The sequence below is a fragment of the Vitis riparia genome, chromosome 14 (genome assembly GCF_004353265.1).
Source record: "Vitis riparia cultivar Riparia Gloire de Montpellier isolate 1030 chromosome 14, EGFV_Vit.rip_1.0, whole genome shotgun sequence".
Lineage (NCBI taxonomy): Eukaryota > Viridiplantae > Streptophyta > Magnoliopsida > Vitales > Vitaceae > Vitis > Vitis riparia.
This window is the reverse complement of record NC_048444.1, coordinates 10,250,502-10,264,734: the sequence shown is the minus strand read 5'-3', so window position 1 is coordinate 10,264,734 and position 14,233 is coordinate 10,250,502. Positions and strand designations below refer to the sequence as shown.

At 37.8% G+C, this 14,233-nt stretch overlaps 1 protein-coding gene across 1 annotated transcript; it reads right to left on the bottom strand.

Moving 5' to 3' along the window:
• Positions 1-883: 883 nt before the first annotated feature.
• LOC117930782 (delta(7)-sterol-C5(6)-desaturase-like) lies at positions 884-13,117 on the bottom strand. The gene is made up of 3 exons (XM_034851510.1): positions 12,763-13,117; positions 9,842-10,147; positions 884-1,533 (listed from the first exon to the last, which is right to left on the bottom strand). The coding sequence occupies exons 1-3, from the start codon at positions 12,977-12,979 to the stop codon at positions 1,241-1,243; spliced, it is 816 nt and encodes a 271-aa protein (XP_034707401.1). The 5' UTR covers positions 12,980-13,117; the 3' UTR covers positions 884-1,240.
• Between the last annotated feature and the right edge of the window lie 1,116 nt (positions 13,118-14,233).

The following is a 14,233-nucleotide window of genomic DNA, read 5'->3' as shown; positions in this document are numbered from 1 at the left end:
TCTATTCCATTCACAAATTAAATATAAATATAATATAATATAACATGCTACCTTTAAATGTTTTATTCATAGGATTATGTTTTACTAAAGAAATAAAATAAAGCAAGATAGCAACACTTACTCTCATGGATTTTATGCATGCACAGCTTGGTTTCCTTCCTTTCTGATTTTATTAAGAACAAGGATGACTAGGGATTAAATGACAAATCTCCAGATACGGTTGCCTCAACCTTTGTACCAACTAGATTTAACTTGAGGGCTGCTAGTCATTGTCTACAATGTGAGTAGAATCAGTGGGGTTATGAAAGTCGTGAAGTTGGAAATTGGAAACCTAGCCAGCAGCTGTTTCATCTCTACCAGGCCCCCAAGCTCTGCAATCAACCCATTGGCATCGATATCAGGTAGGTTTCTTCAATGATTCAAACAAATGTAGTCAGATTTTGTCAATCTCCTTCAACCTGCACAAAAAAAGCTACATACTACGTATGAGGTTCAGGGATTGCCTAACCCTGGACATAAACTCTTAACAGTGTTTGGGATCATAGACCAAACTGAACAAACTACCACGGGCTCCAAGCAGTTGGCATTTTGGACAAGTGGTCTTCTGGCAAACAGGTTACCTATAAATTTTATGAAACCATCATCCAAAGACACTATTATTTCTGAAATGTTTTTCTTTTCCTGTTCAGATTAGAATTTTTGCCTCTTACAATGATCTAATTTTGATAAAATCGGTATATTTTTTTCAGCCAAGCCAGATAAATTGGTCAGCAAACTACTGTCATGAACCAACTTGTTTTTGAGATTGACTCATTTCTTGGTTTTAAAACATGCACATAAATCAGTCATGCTGAAAGAAGATTTCAGTAGCAGGATCCTTGAATTTTCAAAAGATTGAGATCAAATATTAACATATTAGGAGGCACTTTGATGCCATTTTGTTCAATATCACATTATTGGTTTGGAAAACAACGGCTATTATTCCATTCCGAATGTGGTCCACAAATTGTGCAACAGAGCTTTGTCTGATTGAGAGCATGCACCAGGGTTCAGGATTAAATGAATATCAAGCTCAAGGGAATGAAAGCTGACCGAGAAACCCACTTTCCTCTTGCTTGGCTAATGCCAAATTTCTAGTCATTGACACTACCGACATGATTTACACAGAAAGAACAGAGTCATCATAACATCCAACAAAAACACAAGGACTGACCAATCTATAGATGTAAAGGCAACTGCATCAAGTCACCTTCTTGGGTGACTCCTCAGGGTCACAAAGAGTTCCAAACATCCAATCCATCCATACTGTATAGTGACCATAGTTATGCCGATAGGTAGTGTGGTGAATGGTGTGGTAGGCGGCACCCATTACTGGCCAGATCTTGCCATCAATGCAGTCATGAATGTTTGCTGTCCATATGGCCTCAATGAATACGAGCAGTACGTGCGTCAAAAAATGGGTCCGAAAAAGGAAGAGTGCTAGAACATGGGGCAATGCTTGCAATATCCCATCTAGTGGATGAAATGCCAAACCTGATATAGAAACAGGAAACCAGTCATTAGTTCATTTAGTTACAGTGAAACTTTTCCAAGAGGAGCTTCAGATTCGACAAGCTGAAGTTGTAAGTGAATGTTTCAAGGAAATTAAATTATTCCATTTTGTTATCCATTAAGGGGGGGAAAAAAGAGTCGTTACCAAATCAAGCATCCAGCCAATCCCATTGCCGAAATTCACTTTCTAAGAAGAAAGAATATTACTATACATTAGCTATTTGAGGTCAGAATATGAGTAGTTGAAGATCTTTTATCCTATTTTCAAGGCATGCTCCACAGTAAAATTGTGGGATTTGACAACATAGCTAAATTGCATCCAAAGAGAATTTTACTGAGTGATCTACTTATACAACACAATTAACCTTAGACGTTAATATCCAAGAACCTTAGTCTAAACCTCTTTAGTTAGTAGTATTATTTATGCATGATCAATAAAGAAAATACCAGGACACCACCAATTGAGGCTACTTGTTTGTTAAATGCAGAAAGAGTGGGTACTAGTTCCCAACAAACCACCAATCCTTGTGAACACCCAGAATCCATCTTAGTTAGCATGATAAGCTACACATCAATAGACCCAAGGGTATAAAAAAGAAATGGGAAAACTTCAACCATTTTGCTATGATACTTATTCCTAAAAATGGTTAGACATGTCTAACACCTAATGCATACACATGCCTGTTACCTAACTATCAAAAGATTAAAAAAAAAAAAAAAAACACTTCAAAAAGATTATACACCTGACCTGCTACAGGCCCAAGTGCATGCACATAGAGATGTGAGGCAACTTTCAAAAGATTTGATCAAGACTGAACGAATGAAAAGCACATACACCATCTCAATCTACTTCCTCAACCCATGCAAAAAGAGAGTACAAAATCAGTTTCAACCCAAATTACCTTGTTAAAGAGAATCTAAGATGTCACATCACATTACAAGTGAAAACATAATAATTATATTATTTATTTTTATGAGTTAATAATATATGGAAACAAAATATGAACTCACAATTTGCTCATGAGCAGACACTGATAGCTAAAAAAAGAATGTACCCACCAAAAGATACAAAAAGGAGACAAGGAATTGACTATTTTACCTATGATGCTTAAAAAAATTTTAGGTTTAGTTTTGTTTATGTAAATGAGTTTGATTTGTTAAAAATTAATGGATTAAGGTGATGAGAGAAGTATTTGCCTGTAAGGACAAAGGCTGACAATGATCTTCAGTGGAAGAATTCAAGTTTCAAGGTAAAAAGAACAAGACTAAACATGAAAATGGGAGAACAGGAAGTTGAGAAATAGAAAAAAAAATTGGAAAATGGAAACATCTGGCATCCCATCTTTATCAAAGCAAGAGTATCACCAAACTTGCGCCTAGGTCTAATGTAACCTTACTGATGGGTGCATGGAACTCCAATAAGCACACAGTCCAGCAGTTTGGAGGAAGTCATAACGTTCAATAATATCCCTGAGTCCTAATTACACAACCCATAAAATTTTGAGGACATTTAAAATTGGAATATCTGCACCCCTTTCAAGCCTTCTTTGTGAAAGGTCTGCTATTTCAAACACAAGGGTCTAAAAATTAGGTGGCTGTGCATTATTTAGATATGTGTGAAAATGTGTCCAAAATTCAGTTTGAGGGCTGATGTGGATTCCAGGTTGTAGGTCCTCATCAATTAGAAGAGCGTAAGTACAACAAAAGGTTAAAGCACATTTGGTTTCCAAAATTTACTTGCCTCTTTTGTTCTCTTTATTTGGGATTTCTTTGGTGCTTCTATGCTCATTAAAGGATTTGTTGCTAAATCAGTGTGGTCGTTAGGTGGTGAAAAGGAGATTGGTATGAAGGATAACATTTTTTGTGTTTGTCTTGTATTACTCGGAAGGAGTGGAATCAGAGAATTTTTTGAAAACCTAAGAATCTCAGATCTGACTTTGAAAGACTTCAATTACAAAGTTCTGCTTTAATTGGTCCAGAAACACTTAAAGGGTGATCTATATTTCTTCTCTGGGGTTCCTTCACCGCTTTGGGAAAGAGGTTAAGCCGCTTTAGGGCCTTTGTCTTTGATTCTATGTTGTTTCTGCTTTTGCAATGTGGCACCCCCTGCATACTTCCTCCATACCAGGGTTGTTCTCCCATTTCCTTCTAGGAGCCTATACCTCTAGTTTTCCATTCCAGAAAAAGAAAGAAAAGAAAATTATTTATGTACATAATGGTTTCAAGACTGCAATAACCTACTGTCTGAGTTTTTTAATGGGCTTCCACAACATGGGTGGGCTTCTAACCCATTCTATCTAGATCCTTTCCTATTGTAGTCTAATTATGGAGAGTTTTTCTTTTCACTGGGTAAAAATTGGAGTGTTACAAAGTTTCATAGAATCTTCAGATGAGGTTTCTCTACAAGAGGTTAAAGTTTATTGACGACCCCTATCCTGGCACCAACATAGCTCTAAGGAATTATCACTCCACCCATAAACTGACCCCTACTAGTCAGGATAAAGCCTACTGGTTTGGTTCTGGCTATGAATGAGGCCATCAACGTCTTTATTATTTTTCTCTCTGAACATAAATCAACCATCTTCAAGATGTATCAACTGAAATAGGAAACATGATCATTTGGAACAATATAAAATAAATTGTACATATTTTTCTGTGGAAAGGTAATACTATATGTCCAACATGTGGAGGGAAATTAACCGGTAAACAAATTGTTGAATATAATGTATTTATAGTGTATAATCTTTCCTTGTTAATATAAGTCACATGTACGGTAGTTAAGACTCCTAGCCTTGTATATATATATATTTCTCAATTGTAAGTAGATATTACATGAATGAGAATTAAAGTCTTTCTTCTTTCTCTCTCTCTCAACATGGTATCAGAGTCAAGGGAGAAAACCTAATTCTTTCCAGTTTCCCGTGTCATCAACTCCGCAAAACCTTCCGGTGATCGTGTTTCATTCCGGTCACCTTCCCCATCTCCCAATACTTTCCGGTTAGTCGAATCGTCGTCAGAAAACACTCACCGCGAACTTTTCCGGCGACGTCTCTTTCCGACACCGACCATACCAGAAGGAGCGCCTGGAGGAGATCTCCAACTTTTGTGAAGGCACCGGAACCAAAAGATCATCCACGCGCCGGCCACGTGCAATTTTCCGTCCGGCGACTGCATCTCACGCACCGGCGCGTGAGGGAGCATGAGGACTTTCCCGGCCACGCGCCTTCTCCTCCAGCCTCGCCTGACGCCGACTAGCCTTCCTTCATCCCTGGTTCTGCCATCCAAGCCCTGCACGTACCTCTTTTGGGGTTTTTTGCCCCCTCCGACCCTCCAAACAGTTTTTCCGGCGAGCTTCGGCTACTTTTTCTCCATCCTAATCCCTGCACGTGCCTAAGGAAGTGTTTTTCTACCTTTCCAGTGGTGCCACGCCGCGATCTGAAGCCGTCTCCCTTTCCAGTGGTGCCATGCCGCGATCTGCAGCCGTATTAGGGCTCTCTTCGATCCAAATATACTTCATTCTCCAGATAAGTAGATATGGCTACTAAAACTTCCATTTTTTCCTCTGTTATATCTGGATCTCCAATGATTACTTAGGAGAAATTGGTTGGCAGTGACAATTATCTTTCCTGGTCTGTCTCTGTTGAACTTTGGTTTATGGGTCAAGGATATGAGAATCACTTGATTACACAGGAGGCAGATATCCCTGAGGTTGACCGCGTACAGTGGAGGAAGATAGATGCACAGTTATGTAGTGTATTATGGCAATCGGTTGATCCCAAGATTCTTCTTCATCTTCGGGTCTACAAAACTTGTTTTAAATTTTGACTCGAGCCAAAGGATTATATACGAATGATATCCAGCGTCTTTATAAGGTGGCTTTTGCTATTGTCCATATCAACCAACAGGACTTGGATCTATCTACTTATATTGGTCAGATTGCCTCTCTTAAGGAGGAGTTCTTGACTGTGATGCCTCTTACTCCTGATGTTGGGGCTCAACAAACACAGCTTAACAAGTTCTTCATGGTTTTTACTCTTATTGGCCTCCGTCCGGATCTTGAGCCTGTCCGAGATCAAATTCTTGGTAGTTCATCAGTTCCGTCCTTGGATGATGTGTTTGCTCGCCTCCTCCGTATCTCCTTCACTCAGACTTTGCCATTTGATAGCACTTCAGATTCTTCTGTGTTAGTTTCTCAAACTAGCTCTCGAGGAGGCCGCAGTGGTACCCGAGGTAGAGGTCAACGTCCTCATTGCACCTATTGCAATAAACTTGGCCACACTTGCGATCGTTGCTATCAGTTACATGGACGACCTCCTCGCACTGCCCATGTGGCCCAATCCTCTGATTCTCCGCTGCCTCAGCCTCCGAGCTCTTCCGCATCTCAGGCTTCTATTGTCTTTGTTGCCCAGCCTGGTAATGCCTCTGCCTGCCTTACCCACACATCTTTTCTTGGACCCTGGATTCTAGATTCTGGAGCTTCTGATCACTTATCTAGTAATAAGGATCTTTTCTCCTCTATTACTACTACCTCTGCTTTACCTACTGTTATCTTAGCTAATGGTTCTCAAACTGTGGCTAAAGGTATTGGTTTGGCCCTTCCTCTACCTTCTCTACCTCTCACTTCTGTCCTTTATACTCGTGAATGTCCTTTTAATCTTATTTCCATCAGCAAAATCACTCGTACTCTTAATTGCTCTATTACCTTTTCTGATAAATTTGTGACTTGCAGGACCGGAGTACGGGGAAGACGATTGGCATAGGACGTGAGTCTCAAGGCCTCTATCACCTCACCTCGGATTCATCTCCTGCAGTTTGCATTTCCACTGATGCTCTTCTCCTCATTCACAATCGTCTGGGCCACCCTAATCTCTCCAAGTTCCAGAAGATGGTCCCTCATTTTTCCACTTTGTCGTCGCTTCCGTGTGAGTCATGTCAACTTGGGAAACATACTCGTGTCTCGTTCCCAGAGCGTTTGAATAATCGGGCAAAGTCTCCTTTTGAGCTTGTTCACACTGATGTTTGGGGTCCTTGTCGGACTGCGTCTACTTTAGGATTTCAGTATTTTGTCACTTTCATTGATGACTATTCTCGATGCACTTGGTTATTTTTAATGAAAAATCAAGCTGAGTTATTCTCTATTTTCCAGAAATTTTATGCTGAAATCCAAACCCAGTTCAATATTTCTATTCGTGTGTTACGCAGTGATAATGTTAGGGAATATTTTTTCAGCCCCATTTACTTCGTTTATGTCTCATCATGGGATTCTTCATCAGTCTTTCTTGTGCTCATACTCCTCAACAAAATGGGGTAGCTGAACGCAAGAATCGACATCTTGTTGAGACAGCTCGTACTATCCTCCTCCATAGTAATGTTCCTTTTCGTTTTTGGGGGAACGTTGTTCTTACCGCTTGTTTATTTGATTAATCGTATGCCCTCCTCTGTCTTACACGATCAGATTCCTCACTCCTTTCTCTTCCCTGACTAACCACTTTATTTCCTTCCTCCTCGTGTCTTTGGTTGTACTTGCTTTGTTCATATTCTCACTCTTGTACAGGACAAGCTTTCCGCCAAAGCCATGAAGTGCCTCTTCTTGGGATACTCCAGACTTCAGAAGGGTTATCGTTGTTATTCCCTTGAGATTCATCGATACTTTATCTCCGCTGATGTCACCTTCTTTGAGGACTCACCATTCTTTTCCACCACTTCTGAGTATCTTCCTGTTTCTGAAGTTTTGCCTATTCCCATTGTCTCCCCACCTGATGCTATGCCTCCTCGACCACTTCAGGTTTATCATCGTCGCCCTCGTGTCGTTGCTCCTCTCCCTTTTGCTGAGGCACCTGCTGACTCACTTCCTATCCCTTCGGCTTCACCTGCCCCGGCTCTGCCTTCTCCTAATGACTTACCCATTGCTGTTCGGAAAGGTACTCGCTCTACTAGTAATCCTCATCCTATTTACAACTTTTTGAGTTATCATCGATTATCTTCACCCTATTCTGCTTTTGTTTCTGCTATATCCTCTGTTTCTCTTCCAAAGAACACCCATGAAGCTCTTTCCCATCCAGGCTGGCGACAGGCAATGGTGGATGAAATGGCTGCTCTGCACTCTAATGGCACTTGGGATCTTGTTGTTTTACCCTCTGGTAAATCTACCGTTGGCTGTCGTTGGGTATACGCAGTTAAGGTTGGTCCTGATGGTCAGGTTGATCGCCTTAAGGCCCGCTTAGTTGCTAAAGGCTATACTCAGGTTTATGGTTCTGATTATGGTGACACATTCTCTCCTATTGCCAAGATTGTCCGTCTGCTTCTCTCCATGACTGCTATGTGTTCTTGGCCTCTTTATCAGTTAGATATTAAAAATGTCTTCCTTCATGGTGATCTTGCCGAGGAAGTTTATATGGAGCAACCTCCTGGTTTTGTTGCTCAGGGGGAGTCTGGTTTAGTGTGCAGGTTACGCCGTTCTCTATATGACTTGAAACAATCTCCTCGAGCATGGTTTGACCGTTTTAGTTCTGTTGTTCAAGAGTTTGGCATGCTTCGCAGTACAGCAAACCATTCAGTTTTCTATCATCATAACTCTTTGAGGCAGTGTATTTATCTGGTTGTTTATGTGGACGACATCGTCATTATAGGCAGTGATCAAGATGGTATTCAAAAACTAAAGCAACATCTTTTTACCCACTTTCAGACCAAAGACTTGGGGAAACTCAAGTATTTCTTGGGAATTGAGATAGCTCAATCCAGTTCTGGTGTGGTCCTTTCCCAAATGAAGTATGCTTTAGACATCCTGGAAGAAACCGGTATGTTAGACTGTAAACCGATAGACACACCTATGGATCCAAATGTCAAACTTGTACCAGGACAGGGGGAGCCTTTAGGAGACCCCGGGAGATATCGACGACTCGTAGGTAAATTGAACTATCTCACCATTACTCGTCCAGACATTTCTTTTCCTGTGAGTGTTGTTAGTCAATTCCTACAGTCACCATGTGATAGCCATTGGGATGCCGTAATCCGCATTCTTCGATATATCAAAAGTACACCAGGCCAAGGTGTGTTGTACGAGAACAGAGGTCATACTCAGGTCGTTGGTTACACAGATACAGATTGGGCTGGCTCACCCACAGATAGACGTTCCACTTCAGGGTACTGTGTTTTTTTTGGAGGTAATCTAATATCTTGGAAGAGTAAGAAACAAGATGTAGTGGCCAGATCTAGCACTGAAGCCGAGTATCGAGCTATGGCTTTGGCAACATGTGAACTCATATGGTTGAGACATCTTCTTCGAGAGTTGAGATTTGGAAAGGATGAACAGATGAAACTCATCTGTGATAACCAGGCCGCATTACATATTGCATCCAATCCAGTCTTTCATGAAAGGACCAAACATATTGAAGTTGACTGTCATTTCATTAGAGAGAAGATCGCATCAGGATGTGTTGTTACAAGTTTTGTTAATTCAAATGATCAACTAGCAGACATCTTCACTAAATCTCTCAGAGGTCCTAGGATTAAATATATTTGTAACAAGCTTGGTGCATATGACTTATATGCTCCAGCTTGAGGGGGAGTGTTGAATATAATGTATTTATAGTGTATAATCTTTCCTTGTTAATATAAGTCACATGTATGGTAGTTAGGACTCCTAGCCTTGTATATATATATATTTCTCAATTGTAAGTAGATATTACATGAATGAGAATTAAAGTCTTTCTTCTTTCTCTCTCTCAACACAAATGACAAAATTAGAGGGGTAAAAGAAATATATGATAACTAATCAGAACCTCAAGTGAGCATCATCTCCTTTACACAAAATGTTCTGAAGAAACTCCCATTGATTTTTCTCCCAAGAGCAATAGATGCCCCAGTAGGAGAGCTCCAAATCTGCTCAAATGGACCAAAAAATTGATTTGATCTTTTTGCCATAGGTTATTTTATGAACAGGAGTCTGCTTAACACCAGCAATAACATAATTCACTAATTTAACTTTCTTATCAACATTCAAAATCTAATTGCATGTCAATTGGTGAACTATTATCCCTATGGCATGATGGATGTGAACTCAAAATAACAAGCCAAAGGTGAATAGTTCAATTGCCCTAAGCAAAAAGACTTCGAATTTTCTTGGTTATAATTGGGTGACTTTAGTTTTCATGAGAAATGGTAAAGATAAAACTTGGAAAATGAGAATCTTCCTGCATTTCCTTCAATTGCAAAGAAGAGAACTGACTCCTGAAGTGTTGAATTGCCCCACAACATAAACAATGGAGAGGGAACAGATTACATAACTTACCAGCAAAAGGAGAAAGGGTGTTCTGTTTGTTGTAGATGTGATGTGTTGCATGAAGATACTTGTAGAGAGGCTTTATGTCATGCAACTCCCTGTGCATCCAATAAATACCAAACTCCACAAATACAAGATATGCTGCTAAATTAACAAAGTAGGCAGGCCAACCGACATCACTTATGCTAGAATAACACCTTGTCCAACCATTTTCTACCATGTACTCAGAGAGCGTTGGAAGAGCAGTGTACCATGGCATAGCCTTCATGGCAACATATATTTGCAAATACATGGCTCTTGTTGTAGGGATGGCATCTGTAACAAAAGTATTAAAACAGATCAAACAAATATTTCAACATAGAGTCGGGTAGACTATATTCTTTTTCTATATATCATCATGCTATGAAGTATAATACAAGCTTGACTCCATAAATTTCCAGCCTTCAATTTGGCTTCCAAAAATTCCTCCTAAGAATTAAGTGATATTATTTTAGAAACATTATTCCCTTGATAAGTTAACAATTTTAAAAACCCATTCTGATGTTGGACATAGATATCCTGAAGTTATACAATGAACCTACAAAAAGGATTTAATTGCACATGCTTTTGGATAGTTAAAACATGAAATGAAGCTGTGTTGTTAAGTTTTGTGTAAATTCTGTGTTTTTAGATCATACAGCAATAAAGTTAACTGAATTAATTCTTTTTTTTTTTTTTTGATCAGATTAACTGAACTAATTCTAATTGCAGAAAAGATGAATTATCTAAACATGAAGGACAGAAGGGTTACTTTACAAGAAATTCAGCATATATCATGCTCAGGAAATGAACCTGGAAAGCTATTACTAAAGCACTGCTGTTTGAATATAAGATTTAGTCACAAATTATGGAGATAATCCTTCAAAAGCAGTGCTCGTTGGTCTGTGGCACCTTGTTTGGGTCAGAGACATCCCTATTTCCAATTTGATATTCCCTTAAATCCAATGGCTCCAGCCTATAACCTTAAGGCCATGTATGGTATGTAGGCTAAGAACATTGGATAGGATAAAGAATGTTATTCCCACATTTGTTTGAGAATGGGATAGGATAAGTGGGCAGGATAATTTACCCAAGGCTTTCTCATTTCCCCTTTTGGATTTGACGTCTCATTAGATAGATGAGGATACATGTCATGTGTATTATAAATTCTCCTTTCTCCACAACTGTCCACTTCTTCAAGCTATTTTTTCTCTCATTTGATTATTCTGTGATGCAGAAAATTGGGAGCCCAAGAAATTAAATTTCAAGTCTAAAAAGGAAAATAATTATATTTATCTTAAATTTTAGATAAGTTATATGTACATAGCAAATAATTTCATATATTTAATATATAACATAATTTATAAAATGATTTATGAATATTTTATTTTACTTATTAATGAAGAATAAAAAGATTCATTAGAAACAAAGCTGAGGGGTGGTCTCCAAGTGACATTGAAGATGAATTTTTTAAAACACCAAACATAGGTATGAATATATTTGTGACTTTTTTTAATACCAAACATAGCAATGAAATATGTTTTCCTCCTGCCTTTATTCCAGTGGTGAACCATATATTTATGTAGAATATAATACGCCACAAAAAATAATAGCATATATCCTTATCTAGAATAAGGAGATTTACATTTCTAATCATTTTCTGCTAAAGCTAATTGGGCTGCCAGTTCCCTCACAATAGCCTAGGTGGTAGCCGAAGAAGGTTACTTACTATGACATGCTTAAGAAGAAGAACAAACTAGTAGATACATATTTCTTGTATCAATCAATTGAAGTCCTCATGCGGATCAGACAATTGAAGTCCTCATGAGGATGTTGGTCCTTCATAATGGTGATTTCTTCAGCAGCTGGCTAATTTAAGGGTAATTGATGACATCAATAGGACATTGATGAAATCACCATTATGAAGTGAGAAAACTCTGGTAGCACCGAATTGTTTGCCCTTCTTCAATGCCTCATGGAAAAAAAGAGATTTGCACAACCTTACAATTGTCCTGGGAGAGTTAATTAATTATCTTTATTAAGTGCTTGTTAGGAAAACCAACAAATCATACTCATAATTTACCAATCAACTAAAATAGCTTTTCATTTAGTTGCAGAGAAATTGGACAATAAGAAAAGAACAAAATAATTGACCCGTAATTTTGAGCTTCTCTGTTTCCAAAATTAAGAAGCTCAACTCACCTTAGCCAAATTGTATTAAACTCAGTCAGGGTATGCATCCATTTACTGGGGTGGAAAACAATAAAAACTTCAGGATTTAAAATTTTAATTTCTTTCTACGTTTTCAGCAACCAAGCAGAGAATGAAAGGAAAAACTAAAACTCAGTGACCAAACAAGAAGATATAACACTCCATCTGAGGTCAAACATCTTAAAACAAAAATAAAAGTGAAACAACTGTTACATCCACTCATAACATGTTCATTTTTTTGCTATTCAACAACTTAACAGAACCAATTCAGAATCATGCAGTTCAAAAGAAATATTCCCAAGGGAAACAAATAATTCAACGACTACATATTAAGATAGATATAAAGAGGGCGTCCAATCCACTAAAATACAAACAAACAGAAATCGAAATTAACTATAAAACAAAAACCATCTCGCCAAACATTGACAAGAAAATCCAAAAGCAGCAATATACCCATAAAACACCAAAGATTTAAAGAGGAAAAAGAGAGAGATAAAAATGTACCCATCAATTAACTTAAAAAATTAAATCCAGATCAAGAACCAACTTAAAAACTAAACAAAACCCACCTGATTCCAAACACACACACATACACACATTTCAAACACACAAAAAAAAAAAACAAAAAAAAGTTCAGAAATTTGTCGTGGAACAGACAAAAAAATTCTACAGCAATTAGAAAGGAATAGATAAAAGCGTACCTTTAGGTACATAAACGTTGCGCTTGAGATAATAAATGTAGAAGCACCAGAGGAATCCAGAGACGAGGTAGATTAGGGTTCCACCAATGTAGTTACGGAGCCACGTCTGGACGAAGTGGGGCCAGGTCTCCCAGAGTTTGGCCGGCAAGAATGTGCCGAGAACAATGCGGTTGTAGAAGGAAGTCTCGGCGACGAAAAGGTGAAGCTGATCGTCCATAAGAATGAAATCCCGGAATCACCGGCACCAGAGATTTGGGCGGAGACAACCAGAGGGTAAAAGACAGACTGAGCACGGGGAAGAACGCAGTGATGCGTGCTTAAGATTCCTCTGCTCATATGCCTTTCGGCCTTTCCAACCACTTCTTCAAATGCATTATTTAGGGTGTAGCTCGGACCACGACCGCCAACCTGGACCTCCCATCATTTTAATTATTTTCCATTTACAATTTTATGGAATCTCATCAAATAGAAAAACCACCTGTCCTCCTACACAACCAGTAATAATTTTTCAAATTATTCACATATTTTAATCATGTGGGTCCCATATTGTCATACTTTGAGATCTTCAACGACATGGACGGTCATGGTTCATGAACATTCTTGGCTGGAGTTTGATGCGATGGGATGGCAACACCATGGAAAATTAATCGTTGCCCCCGTCTTCTTTTGTGTGGGTCCCTTCTATGGTCGTGGACATTGTGGCTTACGTTGACAACTATACCCTTTTGATTTTAGTGCCCTCACATGAAGGATAAAGAAAATCTTAGACCAACTTCATGTGTTTTTTTGGGTAGTTCTGGTAATAAATAAAGTTGTCTTAATCACACTGGGCATGGTTGTTAAGACGGTGGTGTTTTTCTTTTTTTTAACGTAAACAAAAATTCGAAAGATTACGGTGTTTGTTTTTTTAACTTTTTCAAATTTTCAATGATTGAAAAGTAATAATCTAGATTCTATTAATTTTAAATAATCTAGAATCTATTAATTTTAATTTTTTTATTCGATTAAAAATAAGTTGTTAATATCAATTATCAATTGATATTAACAAATTCCTTTTAATCGAATAAAAAAAATAAAATATTTTGAAGATGTTTGTTTTAAAAAAAATTTATTAAAAAGAATTTGATTTCAAATTTTAAATTGTTTATTTTTCTATTTTTTTATGACTTATTATAAACTTTTTGTTAAATAAAAAAGACAATATATGAATTTTTTTTACTTTTTAATATTTAATAAAAATAAAATATTACAACAACAAACAATATAATACTTAATTCTATTAAGCATTAAAGTTATATTTAGAGTTAAGTAAAAAAAATCAATATCACCTAAATATGAAATCGATGCTTATCAAAAAACAATATTAATTAATATATGTCATATGTATAATTTGAGTTGATTGTTTCATATCCAATGTGTTGAGTCCTTACTTTATATATTGATTTATTTTTAATTTTGATTCATTTATTTG